The sequence below is a fragment of the Polyodon spathula genome, chromosome 7, assembly GCF_017654505.1.
Source record: "Polyodon spathula isolate WHYD16114869_AA chromosome 7, ASM1765450v1, whole genome shotgun sequence".
Classification (NCBI taxonomy): domain Eukaryota; kingdom Metazoa; phylum Chordata; class Actinopteri; order Acipenseriformes; family Polyodontidae; genus Polyodon; species Polyodon spathula.
In genome coordinates this window covers 56,700,822-56,726,794 of record NC_054540.1, presented here as the reverse complement: position 1 = coordinate 56,726,794, position 25,973 = coordinate 56,700,822, and the positions used below count along the sequence as shown (strand labels likewise).

The following is a 25,973-nucleotide window of genomic DNA, read 5'->3' as shown; positions in this document are numbered from 1 at the left end:
CCTTTGCAAAGTACACAATATTGTAACACCAACATCTTTCACTGACACAACAACGTGCCCCCCCCCCCCCATTAACCACAACAATTATTTTTGTTAAGTCTGATCCAATGTGATATTCATATTTTTAATATGGTGCATACATTGGACCTTTCCGAAATTCCCTTGTGGTGATGCTCTTCCACAAAGGGCAATACAACTATTAAAACCCTATTAAAAACAAACAAGGAGTCAAGGGTTTGGAGATAACTGTAGGGGATCTAAGCTTACAAAAAAGCAGTCTTCTACCTACTCAGCTTCTACAACGTGAGTAGGCTCCAATAATCAGAACCAAGAGTGTGTGTCTGTATACCTTCAAACCTTAATATTAGGCCTGCGCCAAAACCTAAAGTACAGTCCTTAGGATTTTAATATACATTTTTTATTTGTTCAGAATCAAGTAACTTTACAGGATGACTAATTGGATACAGAAAAATAAATGCAATGAATTAAACAGCAGTGCACGTTTCATTCTCAGCTGATGACTGTGACTTGAACCACCAAGAAAGCCTGAAATGAATTAAGTTGTTGATTTTGTGCATTGTATTTATGCTTGGTTTTAGAGTTAGTGTTGTACACTGTGGTGCTGCAACAACCACAAGCAAATACATGCTGATAACAGTAATTACATTTAAGCTTTTAAAGTTGCTATAAAACGCAGTAATACCAGAAACAAGCAACACACGTTTCCCCTAAATCAGACAATGTTTTGTTATATTAGTTCTTAAGCTCTTAAAGCATTTCATTTGCATCCCTACAACATTGTGGAAAGTGTATTTCTACCTTCCTTTGGAGCCAAGCTACACACTTCTTAGCAGGCCTTATATTATACTGAAACAGCTATTCCTGAATTATACCAGCATGTAAAATAAGAGATCATGCAAGAGCTTCTGAAGCCAGAGAGGGTAACATTCACCTTTTGAGGTTGTACATTTTTATTTATATTTTAGTATTATTTACAGTATTTGTAATTGTTTTAAATAACTTATTCTAAAGATTAACCAGAAAACAAAAGCAAAAGGTTGTAAAACTTATGAAACTGTTTTATTCAAAATGAAACACATTCACAGTCCAGGTGAAAGGACCAACGCAAGACATATATAAATGATCTAAAATGAAAGTACATGTTTGCTACATTTGTTCATTTGAAAGGCACATTTGAGACCCATATATAGCAAGTCTGTGATGATTTAATTTAGTTAGCTACAACTACAGTACTATAGGAATAAACCATTTAAAACATATCAACTAGTAACTGAATTTATTTCCTACAATTATATTTGAGTGTCATTCAAACATGGGATTGTGCTGATTGAATTTTAAATGCAGCTGGTTTACAAAAAGCCTGAGGCATGTCCTTAGAAAAACGCATTAATGAGCTCAATTTCATTGACAAAACACTGACACACAATTCCACAGTTAAGCTAAGGAAGAAAAATGGTATCTCCTTCAATAATTGTTTTTCCTTTAGACACAGTGCGGCTTTCCTCTGAACAGGTCATACAAAAACTGCAGTCACTACTTATTTGATGGTTTTTTCCATCCATGTAATTTGCAGTGTTTGAATCCCGAGCTGTGACAGCTTGGTGCAATTGCCTGGACACATCACCGTTTAATCTGCGCCAAAACAGTACAGGACACAGCACTCCGGCTCAGTGCAAGGACCGTGCCCCCTCCCCCTCGACTCTCCGATCGTCCAATCCTCACAAACCATTACCTGCAGACACAAACAAACTGAAAACAAAACAGCAGCAGGTTCCGTGCTCAAATTACGCACTTCAGCCAAGAATTGGGGACCCGGGCTAGCACAAAAAAAAACTCTAAAGACACCAAGCGTTTGGGTATTCAAGGAACTAAATAATCTGCATAACAGAAATGCACCGCTGGCGCTTTGGTCGTGTACACTATTCACATAGATTATTTTTTAAACTCAGTCAAGGAAGCGGATTTAGCGCCACCCAATCCCTTTTCAAAAAAGCAAATGTTTGTTTCCATGCTTAAATAGGGTGTGGCTAAACTGAGTGGTGAATTTTTTTTCTACAGCAAAGCAAATCATCCTGGAAAGGGCTAGCTTTTAATCCTATTATATGGAATTAACCTTCTTTTGTTCTTTTTACTATGTAAAACAAAAGGCACCTCTGGAAGCACTCACTGAATTTAAAGATATGTTTTGTTTATTAAATAAGAAATAAATACCACCATATACCTACCCCAACTTATAACTGCGTTAACGTGTAGAATTCATAAATCCACAAATGGCAATTCGAACAAAACATGAAATGAAGAGCGATTCGGTCACTCCAAGTGGAAATGTTAATTTAAACTTGAAGGCAATAGACTGACAAAAATAATGACCTCAAACATTAATCAAAATACAGTATTAAACAAACAACTCAGGGAAGATTAAGTCAATGCTCAAGGAATCAACAAATTTATTTATTTATATATATGCACACATACACACAAAAAAATTGAGACTTGATAATCAATACAAAAGTGGCGCCAAAAAGCCCTCCTAAAAAAAATTATATTTTTTAAATGAATGTCCTTCATTTCCACTAAAATAACTTGTGAAATGTACACCCTAAATGTTGTGGAAATCATGAAGGCATCAGTATTACTTAAAATGTAAATTGCTGTTTACGAATTGAGCCGGGCCTAACTCAGATTGCCGGTAGAAATAACCAGACATAAACACCACGCAAATCCCGTCTGTGAGATTACATTTCAGGGCAGCATATGAACCAAACACCTTCAAATATATGTTATAAAATAATGTATTAAGGTTACTAGCTGTGTATGTGTACCAGTAGGTAAAACTACTACATGATCAGCGTAGTACAGTAAAAAATAATTAAAAAAAAAAAAACCCAGACTATGCGCAAGCAAAAAAAATATATATACATTTACAACTGAGCATAACAATGTACGCTACATTCATTATAACAAATACAACGTGTGCAATTGAATCAAACGTTCTCCAGTCTAACGTAATATCCAGATTAAGCGTAAACATGAACTTGTATATTTAAACCCGAAAACGAAATAACAAAACCCCCCTCCATCTTGCACACAGGCAGTCAAGCAGCTGTCTCGACGAGTTCTCCATCTTGGCTCGGACCTAACAACGCAATATGTGCTGGCCTTGCTCCGACAATAACCCACAACTCAATGTATATTAGCAGTCCCGTCGAAATAACGATCCACAGCCCGACACTGTTATCCCCCAAGGACTAAACGGTCAACTATAATTTTGCTTTTGGAAAAAAAAAAAAAAATTCGTCCTTGTGTCCTCCATCTTGCTTCAGACTAGTTTAGTTTGGATAACTCCGCCGCTGTGTCATAAACACATTTCCGACATTACAGAGGGGAGGATGACAAACGAGAAAACGGTAAAACGCGAGTTAATCACATCGCCTCGATCCCAAACCTCTGGGCTGGGAGGAAAAACAGCGATTGCTTTTAAGTTGAGCGTCTCCTGTAAATGCCTCTCTGTCTCGCCTCTCTGGTTCCCTCTTCCTGACACCGACACGAACCTCCGACACAAACCAACAAAAACACAAACCAACAAACTTCTGGAACCTTCTCCGCCATTTTACAACTTACCTCGCCGCTGATATCGACCTCAGCCGGCTCCCGGGCTCATAGGGTTGTAGTAATCCAGATTTGGGACGGTTCGGGGGCTGTATTTTGTAATTATAGCAGGTTATTTGACAGAGGAGTTTGAAAGTGGCGGTCAGAAACGGGTTTTGGACTCTCTCTCTTTTACCCCGCTTGCTCTGTTCGGTTTGTTGTTTCGCTGATTGAGGAGAAGGGAGACGTGCTGCAGAAGCGCCACCTGGCGGGCAGAGGGGACGCGGTGCGCAAACTGTGTTCTTAGTGACATCTAGCGGAATTTCGGAGTGACTGCCTTTTTTGTACGTACAGTAGCTGGAATAGCGTCCCATTGTTCTGCGTGGATTTGTGCTCCACAGGAAGGCAAGAACAAAAGCCAAAATAGGTTAGATTCGAAATGTAGTGTTATTGTATGTATTGCTGCGTTTTAAATCATCGAACTTTGTTACAGACTGTTTACCCAGTTATGAATGTTCATATAATACAGGCATATAACAAAACTGGGAGTTCATTCAATATAATTGATTAACTTAAATACCCTCCCCCCTTTAATTCCTCATGCATTTTGCAAATTTCTCTGAAGATACACAACTCGGCCCTCTTCACTTACTGAATTCCCTTTCCAGTTTATCTCCCCTAAACACACAGTCTTTTTTATTGCTCTAAACCAGGGCTTCTCAAACTCGATCCTGGGGACCCCCTGTGGCTGCTGGTTTTCATTCCAACTCAGCTCTCAATTACTTGCTACAAGCTACAAGAAAGGCACAGTTGTATTTCATCATAGTTATTCAATGGAAACATTTATGGTACTTAACATTCCCTTATAAAAGTTTACCTCTGTATTTTTTCACAGTGTTTTTGCAGTTTCCACATGTTTTTCCCATGGCTATACTCTGCGTTTACCATAATTTACCATGTTTTAAAATAATAATTTTTAAAAATGCTTTGCCATACCTTGCTGGCCTTTCCAAAGCTTAGCTATGCTTCACCATGCTTTCGCTGTGCTTTATTACACTTTGCTATGCTTTCACTGTGCTTTATTACACTTTGCTATGCTTTCACTGTGGGGAATTTTTTCTAAGGGTTACTGAGCATAGTATATGACACTTTGGGATCACATTACACCAAAGTCAGAAAAATCTTTATAAAAATAAAGCAACCTTACCCATTTCCCATTGTAAAAGCACAGCCAGTGTAATCATTCATAGTGAAGCACAGAGAGCATGCCGCTAATCGATGGTCAGTGCTTAGTACTTGTATTATAAGCATTGCGTAGAAGATTGAAACATTGTGCATTTAGCTTGTACATTTGCCATTGTAAACTAATGGGTAAGGAGAGGCTTAAGAAAGGTTTACTTGACAATACAACACTCTCAGCACCTGCACAAATTAGCATTATTTTCTGTGATTCACTCCTTCCTTCCCACTGGTGTTGGCTTTAATCTTTCTGCTATGAAACCCTTTTATATTGTGGTTTTCAAAACATGCTCTTGCATGGCTAAGGGATTGCTCAGATCTTATACCAGTTATGTCATATAGATCAGTGATTGCTCAGATCTTAAATCAGTTAGGTCATGTAGATCAGGGATTTCTCAGATCTTAAATCAGTTATGTCATATAGATCAGTGATTGCTCAGATCTTACATCAGTTAGGTCATGTAGATCTCGTTTCCATGCACATACTGTTCTGCCTTTCAGGAACACAACAAGCTACATGTGTACACTGTACAGTACAGTAATCATTGCATGGAGAAACCTTCAGCTTGTTTCCTTTCAGATATGCACATATTTCACTCAACAATGACCCAGGTAACTTGCTGCATCCCACTACTGTATCTGTACTGTATATTTCTAGATTCCAATTTGAAGTGTAAAACAGAATTAAAATGGATGGCAGTGATCATACTGCTAGTGATAATAAAGAATAACATGGCTTTACTGCATTAATATACTCTCCCCTCCAACGTGTCCACCCAATACTTACCCAGCAGTCACCTGTGCTTTACCAAATGGTTTAATTACTATCTCTCTATCTATATATATATATAATCATAGTTAAACCATATATATGCATGCGTATGTTAACGTATTTACGCGTAATTCAGTTACTATTTGTAATATTATACTGAAATGCCTGAATCTAATTTGAATAGATTTGAACTCATTTTGTCTCATACAGACACACCGTTAGTGCCGGTGGTTTTGAAGGGTATTAATACACTTGTATAGGAGGTGCTTTCATTCCCTGCCTCTATAACTGCTATCTGGGCAGGGAAGACGCTCTCAGGACCCTGCTGGATCAGGTCTGCCATGCGAGGTGGCGTTCTGCAAGGAAACTATTTCAACTGTCACGACGAATGCTTCTGTAAAGCACTGGTGTTTTAAAAGTCAAGTGAAATCTTAAATAAATTACTTAAATACCACATTTTAAAAAAGGGGGTTCTAATCTGATGAATGGTGAAATGAACTGCTCTGGACACCCTGCGTAATTAATGAATTAACTTTGAAAACTGCATTTCTAATTAGTCAAGGCAAGAACATGGGCTTGCTTCTTATTCTATTGGTTGTTTTTTTTTTCACAGCTGCAATTGGTTTGCAATACACTGTTCTCACACTTCTCCAAAATGGGGTTTCTGCTCATCTCCACATTAACATTAAACGATTTGTTCCCAGTAAATGAAGAACTTTTGACTGGCATAAAGTCTGATAAAGCAATCGATTTGAAAGAATGCACAAGCACTCAACTGCAGTGTTGTGGTGCAACACTCAAACAGGCCCCTTCCCAGATAGGGAACAGAAAATTTAAAGGGGGCGGTTTTAAATGCTGCACACTGCCGCAACAAGTAAGGCACATGCTTTATTGATCAACTTAATTGAAAATTAAAGTTTAAAATAAATAAAAAAAACTTCATGCCAGGCAATTCCACTACATACTATCATCTCTCAATTACTCCTACTATGAATACTGGAGCTCGTAGCACACACTAATATTGTGTTTGTATTAGAAACATGCACATATGGTCTGTTATTACATTAACCAAACCAGTCTTCTCTGTTCAGCAGAAGTAGTTGTTCACATGTCCCAGACCAGCCTTTTAAAGACTAACAACTGTATAAGTGTGCCAATGGAATGTTTTTTTGCTATTAAGATGCAGTTTCATTCACCACCCCCTCCAGAAATAAATGATACCATATTTATAAACACAAATAGTTTACAGTCAAATATTTCACCAAGAAAAGCACATAATATACATATCAGAAAGATTAATTCATTGAATAAAACATAGCATGTGCTAAAAACAGCAAAGATTTGGCTGTATGAAAAGGTTCATGAAAATCATTATGATAATTAGCCTAAACTATTGCTTGGAAATGACTTTTAGAATATACAACATATTTCCGTCTGCATGTTTCAGTAGTGTGCATGCATCCTAATGACCGTCTGCAAGTCTTGAAAAATAAAAACACTTAACTGCTGTTCAGTACTACACATTTAAGATGACACATTTAATTTGCATCTAACAAAAGGGATGTTGCAAAGCCAAGTAAATCACAATGAAAGTTTTAAATAAATACTTGTTTAAAATAGTCTACTACAAAGATAAGCCGTTGGAATGCAATGTTACTGAAGCTGTCTATACCCCCAATATGTGAACCAAAATCATCGGTCTCCAGTTAAATCACACTGTCACTGGATATTAGAGAACAATATTACAATTACATTATATTTTAGTGTTAAAGTGAACATGATTGTAGGACACAGAAACGTCATGATTACTGTATTAACACTACTTCTCAAAATATATAAAGCACATTTCTATAATCTCTGTACAATACATATATATCTTTAGCTTGACTAAAATAAATGATTTTAAAATATATCTAAGCCCCCCCACCAATGAGAATCAACATCATAGTATAAATAGTTTAAAGCAGAAAGTGTTAAGATGAAGAAACTTTAGTTTATGTTTACAGAACACCCAACATGATTTAAATGCAGCGATAGATATAGATATACACATTCTTAATTTCTCAAATTGCGCACTTCCTAGGCCAGTATCTGGCTTTGCAGTGGGCTTGTGAGAGGCAGTGTTAGGGGCACATACATGTGCTTTCCTGTTGGCATATTATCTTTCTTAGCCCAGAAATTACAAACAAACGCACCGTTCCAACTATTCAGTGCTTAACGCCAAAGCCTTTTTGTGTTTGCCCAAATAAGGCTATCCTTCTCCACTACTTGTACTCTATTCACACTACCTAAAGCCACTCAGTCAGGTTTTCAACACAGATTTATTGTGCATTACTTAGAGAGAATGGGCTATTAGGTAGTGAATAGGGTATCAATTACATTCTTTCTACTATGGTGCAGAGAGTTCTATTAATTGAGCTTCACTGTTAATCTACTGAATGGAATGTCATTTTATTTCAGCGAGAAGTACATGTCATAATGGGGACTGCCTGTTTGCTGTGGCTTTGTTCCAAATCTGCCAAAGTTGACTGAATATGATTTACAGTTTTAAAACACTATAAGTGTGTCTGCTCCACAGCAATGCGAAACCACAAAAAAAAAAAAATCTCTTCTCTGCTTGTAATGTCAGCAGTCAAAACTGCCGTCTTACTGGCGTTTCAACAGTCAGTAATGGGCAGGGACTGAAATAAAGCATAACCTTGCTTTAAAATATGCCGATAGGAGTCCCAATTGCTTATAGTATATATTTAACCAAGTACAGCATGAACAGTCATATGTAATCCCAGGGTTAATCAGCGCTCTGGAGCATGATTGATTCAGGGTTTACGAGATGTAGGTTTTAACCTTCTGAATGATAGGTGTGCAGCATATGGGGCATTTACTGAGGACCTCGGAACACTTCTTGCAGGTGACCAGGTGTCCACAGGGGATGAAGACTATGGCAATGTTATTGTCCATGCACACTTTACAGAGCTTCTCCTGCTGTAGTTTCCGCAGCTTCTCCATAGGGTCCTCCTCTGGAAAACACAAATTAAAACGACTTCCTTAAAATGTGGGGCCCATTTACAAATGAATTATAAAAACAGACACATGAGATTTATTTTATTATTATATATATATATATATATATATATATATATATATATATATATATATATATATATATATATATATATATATATATATATACATACACACACACACATATATATATATATACATATTACTGCTGTCTCCTTACTGTAGTGACGTAACGTGGGCAACATTTTTATTATGTAACAATTAAGACTGAAGGTTATGGTTTTTGGGTTTAGATGCATACACGTATGGCGGCTACTCGATACTATTTTTGTATTATAAGATGGCAGGTATGTACAAAAACTTAAAGTTTGCATTCTCAAAAGTAATAAAACAAAACCAAACAAAAAATTGCCAGCATCACTACAGTGTTTTATTATTATTATTATTATTATTATTATTATTATTATTATTATTATTATTATTATTTAAAGCCTTTGGCTGTTTTCAGTAAATATAAATTCTTCCACAAGAGGGTGCTTGCAACATATCAGCTGTGATACCAGAACGAACAGATACAGCATAAGCAAATATGTAGGCTTATCTATACAAACCTGTGTGTTGAAGTTACCTGTGTTTGATTTCTTTTTTACAATCTGACAAAACATTAATACTTTGAAAGGATTAGTCTCTCATCGCCATCACGTATATATTTTTTTCTTTAAAAGTACGCAGCTTGCTCCTTCAGACCACTCCCTCTGATAAAGCTAAACAAATAAATAGGTTCCACAATCACAAGCTTTAATTGACATCAATATTATTGGGTAATCTTTCATATAAGCTAGGACAACACTTCTTGGCCACCATTAAAGAAATTCCATGTTAAAGCAAAATATAGCATTTGCATAATACAATGTCCTTGAAGAAGGAAAAGGCCACAGTAATTTCAATGTTATCTACAGAACGAATCACTCAAGAAGAATAAAGCTAGGAAATGCCTATGTTAATATATATATATTTGCTTGTTGTAATTGTATTTTTTCTTTTTTAACTCAACTGCAATGTGATTATATACCCACACAGTCTTTATAGCACTAGCTCACATTATAAAATAGAAGTTTACTGCTTTACAACAAATAGGCCTACTTCAATGATGGAAGATTTTGGTAGTTTTGCATGGATTACCAGATATAACTCAAGTACACCAGAAAGATCTTAAAAAAAAAATAATAATAAGGATACTTTTGTGAAAGTCCTACCCTCATTATCTTGTGTTTCATCTGACTCGCTTTCAGCACTGGTCAGGTCACTGATCAGAGCTTCCACTGAGTTATACTCCACCCCAGTCTTACGCAGCCCCTCCCGGACTGTTCTCTCAATATCTGCAGCATCGAAGCCCATCTCCAGAGCCTTCTGCACTACAGAGGACTGCATGATGCCCAAATCTGTGAAAGATTAAAAGAAATACAAACACAAATCAACCGAAACACCGGTACTGCAAAATCAAATGGTGCAATGCAAATAACCAGAGATTCCTTTAATCCTCTGAAACAAGAGAAATCAATAAAAACAGGTAAATACCTTCTCGTTGTACTGCCAGTCCATTAGGAACACGTTCTGCCTGTGAAATAAATAGAAAAATTGTGACACATTTATAAAACACACACACACAAATGCTCAATATAACATTACAGGACAATTAGCAACCTGTTTTAACGTTCCATTGCATGCACAAAATATTTGAATAAATGCATACCCAGCCATGGCTTAAAATACAAAACAAGAGATTTTCATGATCATGACAGTGACCTACAGCCACTGTATATGTACATGCAAAACTGTAACACACTTAAATACTTGATGCTTTGCAGATTCAATACCTATCTAAAGCATGATGTGCATGTCAATAAACGTTACCTGGGCTACGAATCCATACCATCTTACCACACTTTAAAGGTTTCTGTAATAAACCTGATTCTGTTCAAAGAGAGGCATTGAAGGAAAATAAGAGATGCTTGGAAGCTTGTACTTACAGCAGAGTTCCTGCAGGGATTCCCTAACTGGATGCTGTTCACAAACGCTTGGCCTTTCTCTGCAATAAGAAAGCTACACCTGTTTAAAAATAAGTGAGGAAATAAAGTTAACAACAACGTCAAACTGAACCTTCTGTACAGCACTTGGCAGTGACAAGATACAGATACAGTAGCCTCCACATAAAGGTTCTGATTTTAAATACTGCGTTTAAAATTCTTTACCCTGGATAGTGTTTGGCATGTTCCTCCCAGGGGTCCTCAGCAGCCTGCCAGACCTTCAGGACCCCTGCACAGTGGAAACACATCACCTGGTCCAACTCACCTGAAAGGACACACAATTTAACACACATTATTAAACATACTGCACGTGTGGTTGACAATGCAGATTTGGAGTTGTAGCAGAAAAAAACAAATACATTACAATGATCTACTGCATGTACATGTAAATATTGAAGTGTGGCATACCTATAGACACTAAACATTGAAGTGTCACATAAGCACTTATTTCAAAAGTTTGAACTTAGTGTAATATATCCTTTTTATATGGTTAGATGACCCATTCCACGTCATGTGTGTTACAGCAACATTTAAGACACTGGCAATCACTCCTAAAGAGTTTCAAAAAATATTAAAATAGTTTCCTTTAGGAAGCTTTTGCCTATATAACTTTTCAAAAATATGCATTACACCAAGTCTTCAGCCTACATTTCAATGCAGAACAGTAAAGCATGCAACATGGAATGGGCCAGATACATTCTATAAACATACGCTACCTGTACTGTAAAACCCAGCCCTCGCCAGCCTCTCTGGGTCGACGGGAGGTTGCTGGCCAGTGAAGCTGCTGAGACGCTCCTCATACGATCCCATGTACGGAACTCTATCCATGTCCGGGGACTCATGGCAAGGAATGTTTCCCACTTCATGGCCCAGGATGAAGAAGCAGTTGCTGAAGTGCCTCTCGTGCTCCTTCCAGGCTTCATCTCCAGGCTCCCAGTTCCCCAGCACACCCCCGCAGCAGAAGCACTCTACCCAGTACCTGGAGTTCGTGTAATAGAACCCGGCCTGGGCCAGCTCCCGGGGCCTCACAGGGGCAGACGGGGGCCACGATTGGAAGGTGTCCAGCCTGGCTTCCTCGCTGCACATGTCAGGGCGTTTTGGATAGTCAGTCTCGTCCACAACCTCTCCCGTTCGCAGGCGGTATTCCAGATCCTCTCTTTCCTCATCGTACGGAGCACTGTTGGCTGATGGGGCTGCGTGTCCATTGAGCGTGGCTGGCTGGACTCTGTGCGTGCAGCTTAGGTACGTGCAGCAAGGGGACACCTGTTGATGCCTCTCTACAGGGGAGTCCCCACTGCTCCAGTTCTCCACGGTGTGATTGCAGCTGAAGCACCTGACCCGGTCGGAGTTGCCGGTGAAGAAAAAGCCAGCTCTGGCCAGCCTCTGAGGAGATACCAGGTTATCCCTGGGGAAGTTATGGAATGACTGGAGCCGCGTGTGGATTTCAGACATATCCCCACAGTTGTCCGATTCAAGATCGTTGTCAGACTGGGAATAAGCCATATCGCAGATGTTTGCAAAGATAAGTTAGAAAGCTTCACAATTTCCTGTAAGATACAAATATAATATTAGTATTTATAAAATTGTACTAAAAGAATAAACAGTGAAGGATCTGAATAATGCACAGGGAGCAGATTCTACTGCAGCACTGCACGTCAAATTATTGTTATTTTTAACCATGTGGATGACTCGCCTTATTCCCCTTGAATTAAGATTAGACGTGTCGGAGGACTGGCAGAATTTGGCTTTAGATTTAAAAGGTGGTATTTTGGTTATGCAGGTTTCCATCTTGCTTAGACACACCTATTTTCACACTAACAGGGTTGGTTCTGTGTATTATTTAGCCATGGCAACCATAACCACAGAACAAGTATCCTGTGTTTTTAAGAGATTCTGAGAGTCACATGCCGCCCGGACACAGGCATGTAAGGGGGAGGAGGAACACTGTGTGCTCTCTGTGTACTCTCTGTGAAATCAATAATTGCTAAGAATTATCATCATTAACCATTTTGAATTCTGCTGTACACTACACATGGTTGAAACTCAGATATCCTGCTTTAACAGGGCAAAAAATACTGCATGGGCAAGCTGTTAAAATCCTATCCTCCATTTTGTCAGAGGCGCTTGCTTATTTTCCCTAGTTGTCTCAGACGAACACATTAACTTTTTAGAAGGTGAGAGCTCTATATTCTGCCCTTGTCAAACCAGTTTCTCCACCCACGATCTAATTTCACAACAATTATTATAACTAGACTTGCTGTTTGTTAACACAGTCCAGGGAGGTTGATCCCAGTCCAATTAAACCTGCCACATCTCAAACTAAACAAGTACGCAATTGCCCTACAGCATAAATATAAAACTTTTTTATGGAACTCTGTCAGTAGTGATAACAGAGTACTGCGAAAAACTGCTGCTGTCGAGTTCTGACTTGACTGCTAAAGCAGTCTCTTTCTATTTTTAGGCAACAGAAAACATCACTGTTCGTCAACCTCTATTAATGGACCCCTGGTTACTATTTCTGCAGATCAATCAGATTCCTAAATAAGAAAATTGTGTTATTTTAGTTTAATTTTAGGATGTTTCTCCTTTCAAAAGAGTAGGAGTTAGTTAAGAAATGGAGAGACAATTACTTTATACAGTACCCATGCATGGGACACTGTGTGTGTGTGTGTGTGTGTGTGTGTGTGTGTCAATGTCACGATACCAAAGCTAGTTTAAAAGGATTATTTCACAAAATGTTAAAGCAGGGAAGTAAGATGAAGCCACAGAAACTGAACTGGGAAGCAAAAAACCAGTGTGAGAATGGCTTTTTCATCTCTTAGCACCCAATTACTGTGGGCATTCACCCATTTTCTCACGGATTTTAATGGTCTAATTTGACTGTTGCTGTAACCCATGTACCACCCAGGAGAAGTGATCAACAGCCAAGCAACGGGAGGTGCCTGGCCTCGTTCATCCTGGCCAGCAGAGCTTGCTTTGGGGCGGAGAGGCAGACCAACCCCAGAACCCCTTCCATGGGAGCTCAAAGGACAATGCAGCACTGCCAGTGAACCCCCCAATCAAGATCTGTATTTGAACCAGACTCACTCTGCACTCCATTGTAAAGAATTTTGTAATAGTTTTTGTGTTATAACTGATTATAATATGTTAATTTCTGTTACAAATTGAACAAAGAAGCTGGGAGTGGTATTTGGGGGTTTTAAGTTCAGGACTGTAAGGAAATGTGAAAGTCCATACTCATATTGTTAGAATATTTGGAATGTATGGTACTTTCAATGGAAAGATATTGCGTGCAGCGTTATAGTGGGGTATCTTGGAATGTAGGGTCTGCCTCAATAAATTGCAGAACGACTAAAGAGAGGGCAAATATGACCATTTATGGGCATTTGTAAGGGGGTACGTACCCAGATATTGTGGGGAGGGGGGCTTAAATGACATCATTAAAAGGGTGTGTTTTGGAATCTACAAAACTAAAGTGAAAACATTGTTTCAGGTGCAGTTCTATCAATCTCACTGCAGCCCAGAGTGACGTGACTCTGTTCAATACAATTTTCTATTCTATACAATACCAATATATACCTATACCTATATGTGTGTGTGTGTGACACCACTAACATTTGTTTATCAGTTTCATTATGCTCTACACCACGTAGCAGTGCCTTTACTGGGCAGGTTGTACAACTATAGACAAATACTGCAGATCCTCAAACTAACATTCAGAGTTGCTCCTTGCTAGTCTTGAAACATTGCTGCTTTACACACTGGAGTAACAAGCTTTGTGTCTAAAATCAGCATCACTTTTTTCAGTTCAAGCTAATAACTTTGGTCAGGTAGCATTAATGTTATAGTAGCGACTTTTGGAAATGCGGTACTCTTTGTGAATTGGCACAATCAACTAGACATGCAAAAATGACAGACTGAAAGGCGGCAAGATGGACAGACAAACAGCTGGGACGTCAATGAACTTGTAAAAACTTTCTGTGTCCCAACTGGACAAGCGGTTCATCAAAAGCGTAACATACGGACAGGGCATGTGCACCACAGCGTGGATAATACATCTCTGTGTGTGCTGAGGAAGCCATATCGTAAATGAAATTAATAATGCACAGAATCTAAGAAAAGCGGAGAGGCTGGGGAATCCCAAACCGCAGATTCGTCCCATCCCATGATGATGTATAACAATGTATAATAAGGGGGTATTGTTTTAAGATCTTGAAACCAATGTTCATACTTAAATATCTGGGGTTTTTTTTTCACAGAAGTAAAAGCCACTTGATTAATTTTTAACACATAGCCTTGGCTTAAAGTCTAGTCACTCAATTATCCTTCATTGTTAACCATTAACTTAAATCATCTAATTTGGCTTAAAACCTTTTATATCAGGTTATTTTATTTTTCAATTGTAGATGGTGCAGATTAAGACATAAATCACCATTTTTAATTGTTTTGTTATACTTACAAGATAAACAGATAAACAGTTTTAGGCACCCCCAACAGAAAGACCACGCTCTGTGGCAATAACAAATACAGAAATAAAATTCACGGTTGCTTTCAAGCGATTTGTTTTTTCTCCCTTCTATCAAAAAAGAAAAAAGGAGAGGTTGATGGTTATGGGTCCAGATTTTGGGGGGGGGGGGAGGTCTGTGGGGACATTACAGTGGTTGGGTAAAGACACCGCATGGGGTTTTTCCAAGTTCTCAGTCTAATAACAAGATACTGGTATTGTGTGTAGTAAAGTCATGAAAATGTTTTAGAAAATATGTTGGAATTTCACCAGATTCCCCTCAGGTAGTTTTGAAAGGGAAAAAAAAAAAAAAACCCACACACTGATAGGAAGTTTTAAATACAGATTCACAACCCAAGATATGTTTTGTTTTATTTTTTCAAACTTAGGCATCACCAATCTGGAAACTAACTTAATATGGTTCTCAAGCATGTGTCTTTTGTCAAATCCTGGTACTGACCTTCCCTTTAAAGAGTCATTTGCTGTACACTCATGAGGTTTAGGGGTACAACACATTGATTTTAAGAGACTTTTAAAAACAGATTGTATTGATCTCTCGCATTATACTTTGTAAACGAGTTAAGAACATAAGAAAGTTTACAAACGAGAGGAGGCCATTCGGCCCATCTTGCTCGTTTGGTTGTTAGTAGCTTATTGATCCCAAAATCTCATCAGGCAGCTTCTTGAAGGATCCCAGGGTGTCAGCTTCAACAACATTACTGGGGAGTTGATTCCAGACCCTCACAATTCTCTGTGTAAAAAAGTGTCTCCTATTTTCTGTTCTGAATGCCCCTTTTTCTAAACTCCATTTGTGACCCCTGGTCCTTGTTTCTTTTTTCAGGCTGAAAAAGTCCCTTGGGTCGACACTGTCAATACCTTTTAGAATTTTGAATGCTTGAATTAGGTCGCCACGTAGTCTTCTTTGTTCAAGACTGAACAGATTCAATTCTTTTAGCCTGTCTGCATATGACATGCCTTTTAAGCCCAGAATAATTCTGGTCGCTCTTCTTTGCACTCTTTCTAGAGCAGCAATATCTTTTTTATAGCGAGGTGACCAGAACTGCACACAATATTCAAGATGAGGTCTTACAAGTGCATTGTACAGTTTTAACATTACTTCCCTTGATTTAAATTCAACACTTTTCACAATGTATCCGAGCATCTTGTTAGCCTTTTTTATAGCTTCCCCACATTGCCTAGATGAAGACATTTCTCAGTCAACAAAAACTCCTAGGTCTTTTTATAACTGTTCATGGAGCAGGTCAATTTGACCACAGCGAGGCGGCCTTCCAGTGATATTTCTTTAGACAGTGTGTCTCATTGATCTACACAACATAACTATTTGCATTTAGACATCTCATTTAAGAACGCGAAAATGTGTTTAGCAAACTACACCTATTTGTGTTTCCATTTGTATTCAATGTGTGTTTTTCTTGATCTCTCGTTAGCGCACTGTACTATCTGCAAAATATTACTAGCAATGCAGCCTTGGTTATCTTGCGCGTAACGCGTCTGCTACTTCTCATACATTATAATAATAAAAACACAGGTATGCAAAGAATGCTTAAAGAAAAGGAAAAACACGTTTGCAATGTAGATGATGCCACCTCACATTATCAGCAACATTCTCCTGTCATGACAGTTTAACTGTAGCACCCACAATGATAACGCTACAACGACACCTACCACTCGTTAACGTGTAGTAAATTACTCCAGTCAACCGACTCGTTTAACTGCATCTGCTGCTGTTAAAAATGCATCATTTCTGAAGCTGCCAGGACCCTGCAAAAATGAACCAAGCCTGTCCCTTTAATTTAAATCCCCATTACGTACACTTGTACTATATTACTTATACGCTCAGTGTCCCTTGGTTGTATTTAAATAAGCGTAAAACACAAATAAAATCGAGCTTTCTACAGCTAAACATGTTACTTGTAATGTTTACAGTATCGCTGTCTGCTTTTTCTACACTTTCGATATGTATAGACAACACAGTACACTTGACTGTTCATGAAAGTTAACTGGTTACCCGTAACAATACACACACACATATATAGATAGATAGACAGATCGACAGATCGACAGATAAATCTTTTCTCCTTTTTAAAATATTCAGAATACTTGTTACAGTACCTTTCTGCTGTTTGCCAAACGACGTCTGCTTTGAGTGTGTAGAAGAGAAAGTAACCTGTTCCGTCTGTCAACCATAAACTGGCGTTCACGGTGGAAAAGGGACGTTCAATGTCCCCTGAACGCAACCAATAGGGTAGACACTGACGCGACATTGGGGGTGTTAACAGTTTATTGGGAAAGAGAAAGCCTCTTTCTAAACACATTCTTCTTTTTGAATAATTTATGTTAGAAATCTCTCTCTCTCTCTCTCTCTCTCTCTCTCTCTCTCCGTCTGGGGAAGATAGATATAGTCGACCCGGAAAGCTGGGCCCTTATATATATATATATATATATATATATATATATATATATATATATATATATATATATATATATATATATATATATAATATTTAAGCAAATAGCTCAAAGAGCTAATTAGATAATTGTTATATTAGGTATATCATGGCACAGTGTAGTTAGTGACTGGTTTCACTCACCAGATTAGCATTAATTGGGCTACACAGTGTTACCCCCGAATAAGGTGCACCCAGATAAATGCTTACCAGGCTGTGAAACTAGGTGTGATGCATCAACTCTCTTCAGACTGTGTGACATTGCTGTTTATTTAAAAACGTGTTTTACTATTGTGCTGCACCTGTCTTAATTAAAACGACTAATTAGACAACAGTAAACCAGTCTGGTGGTGCACCTGTTTGGTAGCTGTTAGTTCCCTGGCCTAGCATACAAAATAGACAAGCAGCATTTTTTTTTATGTTGCACCGGATTTGCCATACATCATGACAATGGCAAAATTCCCCTTATACGCCACAAGTTTCAAGTTGTTACCATATCCCTTTTCAAAAGTTATTCTTAACTGTGTTTTTTCTTAATGGAGAAATGGTCACATTTGTTCTGCTTCCCAGAAATCAATGCAAAAAAAAAAAAAAAAAAAAAAAAACAGAACTGCTGCACGATAAGCCTGATAAACTAGGCACCACATTACCTAGAGCAAAGGCTCACCGGCCTGCACAGCAAAGGTGTGTATTGGGTGAAAAGGGTCCATCTGACTTTACCTAGGTAGGTTTTAGCCTCGCACTGCACACGTAGACCCTCAAGGTTCAACAGCACCTTCGATAACAACATGACACATCCCGAACTACACCTACTGGTAGCTTTACTTACAGCCTTAATACTGTTCAACTAAAGCTACATGACCATCTGCCACTGGCACGTAAAAGCCATTTGAAACAGGACATGGTCGTTTTCAAGTCAAATCAAGCCTGAGCAAGGTGGAATTTCGACATTAAGTCCAGTATAAATATGACCACCCCAAAAAAAGACCTGTGAGTTTGTTAACAATTTGCAATGAAAAATCTGTAATAAACACACTGTTTCAGGAGGATGAAATGAGTTGGGCACACTTCAGGCGTATCCATGGAATTATTTATTCTCATTACAGAAATCCCCCCTTGCCCAGGCTTGCTCAGAGGTAGTTCCTATGTAAAATAAACTGATGACTTTATTATACATGCCTGCTGTCCCTTGGCATCTTTGTAACTTGTGACATGTAAGGGCAACCGTGTCATTGCCATGTACAGTGAATCCTGTGTAACTTCAGAAATTAGCTTCCCTTGAAAAAAATGCTTGTTGTTCTTCTTTGTGAAGGCATCAATGAACTGAAAAACTATCAAATAGACACGCCCATTTCGTTTTACAATCTCAATTGAATTATATATAATACAGTGGCCTCATGAGATTGAAAAACTTTCAAAACCTTTGTATTGAACAATGTATTTGGTCTGATGTTCTGATCTAAACATACTGACTGTCCTCTTCTGTGTTGAGATGCTACCATCATTTTATCTGTGAACTTTGATGGAAACTTAAGGCTGTATTGGGATGCGGTAAGGTCAAGCATTTTCTGTGGCACTCTTCAATGTAAAAGTAAATCTAAAGCAGTGGAATGGGGTGAACGCAATGACTAAGTCTTGGGGCGCTGCTCCATCAAGGGAGGGACTGGGACCGAGAAGATGAGCTGCTACCAGGGTGATGCAAAATATCATTTTGGAAGACGTGGATTCTACAGAGTAGGACTCGTAGCTGCAGGAGCCGCTCCACAGCATATCCAAGATGAAGAATTCATTTCTCTGGCTGCCTAGCGATAATGACTGGAATGAAATGCCTCTGTATTTTGCATTTTGTAACTTACATTACTAAAGCTGTTAAACATGTTTGAGCCTCTGTGACACTGAATACAACATTTACAACACTGAGATACAAACAACACAGTATAGTTTCTTTGAATCTTGAACTATTTCTAAATGTAATTTTTTTTTTTAAATAATATAACTATTTGGCCATTACCAGGTACAAAGGTTAACTTGTTTCTTTTTTCCCCCTATCAAACATGTTTAATTAAAAGCTAGTGAAGCTCAACAGAAAGACGCTGATTCAAATGCCACTTCCTTGTTTTCTTGTCACATCAGGCGCGAAAGGGCGCCCTTTAGAGGCAAGCACTTTCATTTTTGACAATGCCATTTTTACAAACCCGAAAGATGAAACCCAGTTAATGAGGCTGGAAATCAATCACTGGTATACATGCCTAACATTTCAAATGTATGGTCCTTATAAGTAAGCAAGGGTTATTGTAATACACAACGATAAGAAATCAAATCCTAACTGAAAGTAGACTGTACATTCTACCATAATGGATGTTTTAGTAAATGTATCACATGCATATGACTGGATGCTAGCGTTTGTATGCCTATCATGTATGATAATATATATATATATATATATATATATATATCAATTGATTGTATTTAGATGTAACTTCATGTGTATTACATAAATGGCTTAGTCACAGAACCCTTACATAATGCATACAATAAAATATTTTAACCTTATTATATATTAAATGAACTTGTGCTTGTCTTAGTTTTATCTTTCATATTCATAACATGCTACGGTGGCTTTGAAGTGCAAAACAAAAAGTATACCCCCAAAAAAGGTGTTTTAAAAGTAGCGTGCGTTTTTCTACAGAGTTAATGTTACTAAAAGTTTTTTTTTTTTTTTTTTTTTTTTTTTACCAAGTGTGCATCTTTGTAATGTAGTGCGCATCTTTCTTTCTTTTTTTATATAAAGCACACACCTTCCGTAGGGTCCATTTTGTTCAAAGCAACACCTAGCATGCAACTAAGTCGGGTAGAGAAATGTTTTGTGTTTGCGTTGTTGTACTGTGTTGCACTTGATCAGTTTTATTCGAAACGCTTCACATTCTCTGCCTTTTCTAAACTACACCATACAGTTCCAGAGACAAAAACCTGTTGAGAAATACAGACTTCACCCAGCCCGTCCCGGCATGCAGCTGCGGGTGTCCTTTGACCCGGCGCTGTGTGCTAAACATCCGGGCTAAGTGCGGTGTAGTGTGGAAGATGGCGGCGTTGGTGCTACCTGCTGATTGGATCAGAAACTGGGAAAAAACGGGAAAAAATGAGTTGTGAGTTACATTCTTTTGTTATGTTAACATAACGTGTAAAGAAAGGTGTATGCTTACAGGGGACGCGAAACCAAGCCGGCCGTGTTGCGTGTAAAGTGCGTTACCAGAACGGTTTGAAGTACGTTCTGCATTGTCTCCACCATACTCTCTAGAGCCGAGAGAGATTACAGGGGATCGAGATATTAAAGCGGGCTGAGCAGCAGGAGATGGGACTTTCGTTTCAGCAAATTGCATCCCAATTCCTTAGAGACATATAACAAGCTGAGGGGTTGAAAAAAAAAAGCGCTTTCTAGTAATCCACCTCATTGCCTTGTAGGGCGCCCGATCGAGGCTCACCGCGCTCGACTTTTCTGCGTGCGGAATTTCTGTTGCACACTTTACTGTACCGAGGCGTGGGACAAATAAGTAAACTAACCCAGTCAGTGAGAACATGAAACAGTTGTTGCACCTGCAGTAAACTTCATGCGATTTGATGTTTTTAACACAAGTTTGCTGTGTGCATATATAACGAGGGATGATTAACATTGTGGCGAATATTAATATTTTCAACCAAATAATGTGAGTCTGGGTTAAATATGATATGCAGTAAGAACCGTTGCTAGGACTATATTAATAATACAGCAGATCAATGAAATACTAGGACCAATAAAAAACAACGTAACTTGGGTGACTTATTGCACAAGCATAGTTCGAAACAGGAAATAGCTATGACTCGCTGGATGGGAACACGACCATGTCTTGCGTTACATTTACAGCATACACCACTGCTTGCATTACATTGTTGTTTGCAGACATGGTCATGGTATTTGATATCGTTTGTATTTTTAAATTGACCCAACCCCCATTTGGATTTTTGGATCCTGAATTAATCATATATTTTACTTGTTAAACCTGGAGTGAAACAGCCTCTAGGACTGTGATTGGACACCCCTGTTTTAAAGGTACAACCAATGTTTGCGTACCTTCCTTTGACATTAAAACGTCTGTTAAGTATTGCCTACTTTTATAATGTCAGACTCAAGATGATGTACTTGAGGATTTCAGAGATGTTACAATGTGAACCAAGAAAGTCCAACCACTGTTGTCTTAAGAGTGCTGTGCTTTCCTTTCTCATTATTCCTCAGAAGCTCAAATAACATAGCACTATTTTCAGTGTAATTAGCAAGGGACTAAGCCTGGAGAATGTTGTTTGCAATTCCTTCTTGCACGCTATTTGCCCTCAGGACATGTTATGTATCAACACTGCCATTGCCTCATTCTGCACACACTGTACAGCTGGGTTTTGCCTTAACTGCAGGCAATATCCTACTTGTATTGAAGCCAGATAAGGATATGTGTAAATAAGTCAAAGATTTTTATAGTATTTGACATCAGAATTATGAATGGGTGGTTTTTAATGCTGAAATCAGACAATAAAATTGTAATACAGGTGGGCTGTTACTTGAAATAGCTGTATGTATAATTAGTACCACATTGCAGTAAATGCATCTCTTATATGACCTGTAAGCTATTTTGTTTTTCATATTATTAATGCTTTGGTTTTCTTTGCATGTAATGTTTTTGATAATGTCGTTTTATACAAAGACGTACAGTAAATATATCTTAAGGCTTGACACGCTAAAGTAAATAGTAGAATGGCTAGAGTTTAGTCGTGACATTGCAGTAACTGAGCTGCAAGGGCTTGGTGTGTGGTGACGTCTTGTCTTGTAACAGATTTCACACCCTGCTTTGGTGAGATGATTTTTCCAGATGATGGAGAATAAACAGGGATAACAAAAATAATAAATCCAACCTATATTCAGCATGCCAGGCAATTGGACACGATCAACACCAAAGAGCAAGTCAGATTTGTTTAGAATGATCTTAACTCAACATCATGTATATCATTTAGGGTTGTCTATAGGGAGGATTGTGCTAAGCCTAGTGTATAGACGCTGATGTTGGGAAGAGTCTCGCTGAGCCCCTTAAGGGATGCATTTAACAGAGATGAAGAAACACAAATGAAAAGCCCCTGTGGTGTAAATAATATATTTCTACTATAGCAAACCAGGGGCTGGTTTTTCAAAACTTGTAATCTTGATAAAAGTGATACGCATTTTGTGATCAAGATTACTTTTATCTGAATCGTTTTATTCAGGAAATGTCACTGCAGGGTTACATTTATCCAGATTACAGTCATTTACAAGTAAGGTTCATGATCATGTGGCTTGTTAGTGCCGTGTACTTGTTAGTTCATTTGCTAATAAATAACATGATCTTTTTTTTTTTAAACGTGTGAAAAGAACTAAAAGGAAAATATCACTGGACAAAAAGGTTGGGCATTAAAATAGAAAATCTTGTGATTACGTATTAGAGTTGAAGGCCACACTCGTCATAGCCCTGCATTCACACAAGTGTGTGCTGCATATGGGGTGTGTTTTCAAGGCAGAGGTAACTTGGTCATTGGAGATATTTAAGCTGATATGTTTCTGTGTTTTCTTTTGTATTTACAGTTTACAATTATGTCGGAATCTTGCAGAAAGTAAACCAAGTGATGACGTGACATTAAGAGGTAAGTTTGAAACACTGTAAATTGCTGAGAAAGCTATCAACAGAGGTCGTCTGAGTTGAACAGGTGTTACGTTCAAAGGTCACTAAAAAAAAAAAAAAAAACAGCGCATCAAACTTCACAATTTCTCATAGCACTTGCAATAAACATGTGGTGCTACAATTAAAATTATATTCAGGTAAAGTAGGTACTTGAATCTGTTTGCCCTCTCATTAGTCAGCATGTAGAAGGGGTGGAAAGGAAAAATGAATTATAAAAATGAGTACATGAAAGAGATGCTCGGAGACAATGCTGGGTGATATTGCAAGCTAGGGGTAGGTCACAAGGGAGCTTTTACAGTGTTTAGAGTGCTCTCCTCCCAGTGGAGTTCTGTAGGAAGCTGTGCAGAAAGGTTGCCACTGACAACCTTGTAACATTTTGGCTATTTGCAGTAAAGCACAGTGTGAAGGATGTGTTTCACTCAGTACAGGATTGCATTTACAGCACCATAGTATTCATGTTGTGCTGCTCTTGGAGTAGAGATTATTATATTTAGAACATTTAGTAATCTATGATTTCCCTGCAATTTCTAAATGCAATGTATTTGCATGCAGTCACCCAAAAAAACAATGATGAATATTGGTTGTAATGATTTAGATGTTAAACCGTATGTATTTTGTGGTGTGCTGTGTTTTTGTAAAGTACTGTGGGGACAGAGGAGCTTAACGGTGGCGGTGACAGACCTGTAGTGCTGGTCCTGTCTAATTTTATCATCAAACCAAGGTGTTTTTCCCATTGTTGTTGTAGAAAGCTCAGCTGCCACATTGGAAAGAAAACAGGAGCACGACGGTATAAACGTGTTATTTCTTTTTGGAAGTTTGCAATGTACAGGGCGATTAGAAAGTAAGTCAATGATATGGTGCGTTGATGTGGTAAACTTACTTTCTAATCCCCCTGTATATTGCTTATTTCGTTGTAGCCCTCTCAGAGAGGGCTACATTCTCACAACAGCACCTTATAATGTGATTTTAAACCCTGCTGCTGTGTAACAAGCTTTAGAGGTTGAGACACATTTAATCTGGCATCAACTAACTGGCTCTTTGTTGGGTTGGCATTAAACACTGCCTTAACTCTGAGATTTGAGTTTTCTTTTTTTGTTTTAATTGGCATCATTTACAGATAAAAGGACACTTCTGGATTCGGGAGTACAGTGCAGCAGTAGTTTTAATCTTTTGAAGCCTTTTTAATTGTGCATTGTTGAGATGAAACCGTTTAAGGCTGCCGTCTTCATAGGCATAGCAATCAGCCCACGAACTGAACTGTAATGGCGCTTAATACGAGTGAATCGTGTTTAATGAGAAATGTAATCACTGGGACATTGTTTTTCACAACTTAGAAAATGTTACCATTGATTTGTCTCCCACTGTTCGTATAGGCTTTGTTTATTAAAGCGATGTTACTGTTTATCCTTTATTCTTCTTAGATGCAACACCGTCCATTTTAATTGGCTTAATGTGGGCATGTCTTTGTTCTCTCTGTAGTGACTTCATAACAAATGCAAAATGAATGATTAGTGATCTGCAGTTCATTTCTCTGAACTCTGTTTTCACTTCCACAGATATCCAGTCTGCTCTGTATGAGCTGGCGTGGCAGATCATTAAAGGCAATCTCAAACTTGATCAGGCTGTTAGCGTTCTTAATGATGTAATGGTAAGTGTAAAATGGAGACTTACTTTACTAAACCAGTTAAGTCAGGTGTGTACTTGGAGCATGTCATTATTAGAGAAGCAGAAATTCCTCTGAGGAGGGGATCTGGGCCAGTGGCATTATATTATGATTGTCTTCAAATCAGTGTTCAATACTGCAAATGACAGGGAAACAAAAGCATGTTTTGGCCCCAAACAGTGTGGTTTATTATTTTATTACTCTGCCTCTGGATTCTGTGTTTAAGCGCAGGGTGAATTGATGTTTAGGTTTGGTTGTTTCAAAACGCTTTACTCAATTTGAGCAATTCTGACCTGAAAAAGCAAAATGTTGTCACTCACACCAACAGAAAACATACTCAGTATTGTTTGTTTGTTGTTTTTTTTTTATTTGTATTACAGGAATTTCGAGAAGATATGTCATCAATTTTAGCTGATGTCTTCTGCATTTTAGGTAGGTTTTTCTTAGCATGTTTTAATGGTGTAGATGTTTGGATGTGCATGAAATTCACTTTTAAATACGATAACGCCTTTGTGACTTTATTTTTTTGTAGATATAGAAACAGGTTGCTTGGAAGAAAAAAATAAACGAGAACATTTTACCCAGTTGGTTGGAGCGTGTTTGGTAAGTTCCACTCACATTACTCTGTGATATCACTTGAACTGTGTCTCTGTGGTAGTTTTTACCCTAGACTCCCTGTCAGGGCAGCAGAGCCCTCCTGTTACCGATTGTCTATCTGTCATCACTATACAGAGGTACTAAAAGTGGAATACTTAATGGACAGTGCCTGTGAGATGATCAATGTGTTTTTCCAGATAAAAAAAGCTTTGTTTGGTCACTAGGTGGCAGTATTCCTCTAGACAAATCTTTTTTTTTTATCTCTTTCTAACACTTCT

General features: G+C 38.2%; 3 protein-coding genes across 3 annotated transcripts in view; 1 reads left to right on the top strand and 2 right to left on the bottom strand.

Annotated features, from left to right (window-relative positions):
* Nucleotides 1–3,863, bottom strand: part of LOC121318907 (cohesin subunit SA-2) — a 37,293-nt gene extending 33,430 nt beyond the window's left edge. Inside the window, exon 1 of the mRNA XM_041256102.1 lies at nucleotides 3,643–3,863. The gene's annotated coding sequence lies outside the window, so the exon portion shown is untranslated. The remainder of the gene's footprint in view (nucleotides 1–3,642) is intronic.
* A 2,690-nt stretch (nucleotides 3,864–6,553) lies between these two features.
* LOC121318906 (E3 ubiquitin-protein ligase XIAP-like) lies at nucleotides 6,554–17,474 on the bottom strand. Its single transcript, XM_041256101.1, has 7 exons — nucleotides 17,366–17,474; nucleotides 11,445–12,275; nucleotides 10,894–10,993; nucleotides 10,672–10,750; nucleotides 10,220–10,259; nucleotides 9,898–10,083; nucleotides 6,554–8,637 (listed from the first exon to the last, which is right to left on the bottom strand). Exons 2-7 carry the CDS (start codon nucleotides 12,229–12,231, stop codon nucleotides 8,444–8,446), a joined length of 1,386 nt encoding a protein of 461 aa, XP_041112035.1. The 5' UTR covers nucleotides 12,232–12,275; nucleotides 17,366–17,474; the 3' UTR covers nucleotides 6,554–8,443.
* Nucleotides 17,475–20,757: 3,283 nt separating this feature from the next.
* The window catches only part of LOC121318905 (THO complex subunit 2-like), a 40,364-nt gene continuing 35,148 nt past the window's right edge, over nucleotides 20,758–25,973 (top strand). The window contains exons 1-5 of the mRNA XM_041256100.1: nucleotides 20,758–20,846; nucleotides 23,339–23,397; nucleotides 24,992–25,083; nucleotides 25,479–25,530; nucleotides 25,631–25,701. Of these exons, the coding sequence (XP_041112034.1) occupies nucleotides 20,782–20,846; nucleotides 23,339–23,397; nucleotides 24,992–25,083; nucleotides 25,479–25,530; nucleotides 25,631–25,701 (339 nt within the window). The 5' untranslated portion in view covers nucleotides 20,758–20,781. The remainder of the gene's footprint in view (nucleotides 20,847–23,338; nucleotides 23,398–24,991; nucleotides 25,084–25,478; nucleotides 25,531–25,630; nucleotides 25,702–25,973) is intronic.

Coding starts and splice junctions, on each gene's coding strand:
- LOC121318906 (XM_041256101.1), bottom strand. CDS start 12,231: ATGGCTTATTCCCAGTCTGACAACGATCTTGAATCGGACAACTGTGGG. Junction 10,751..10,893: donor CATGCCAAACACTATCCAGG/GTAAAGAATTTT, acceptor ATTTTTAAACAG/GTGTAGCTTTCTTATTGCAG. Junction 10,084..10,219: donor ACTGGCAGTACAACGAGAAG/GTATTTACCTGT, acceptor AATCTTTCACAG/ATTTGGGCATCATGCAGTCC.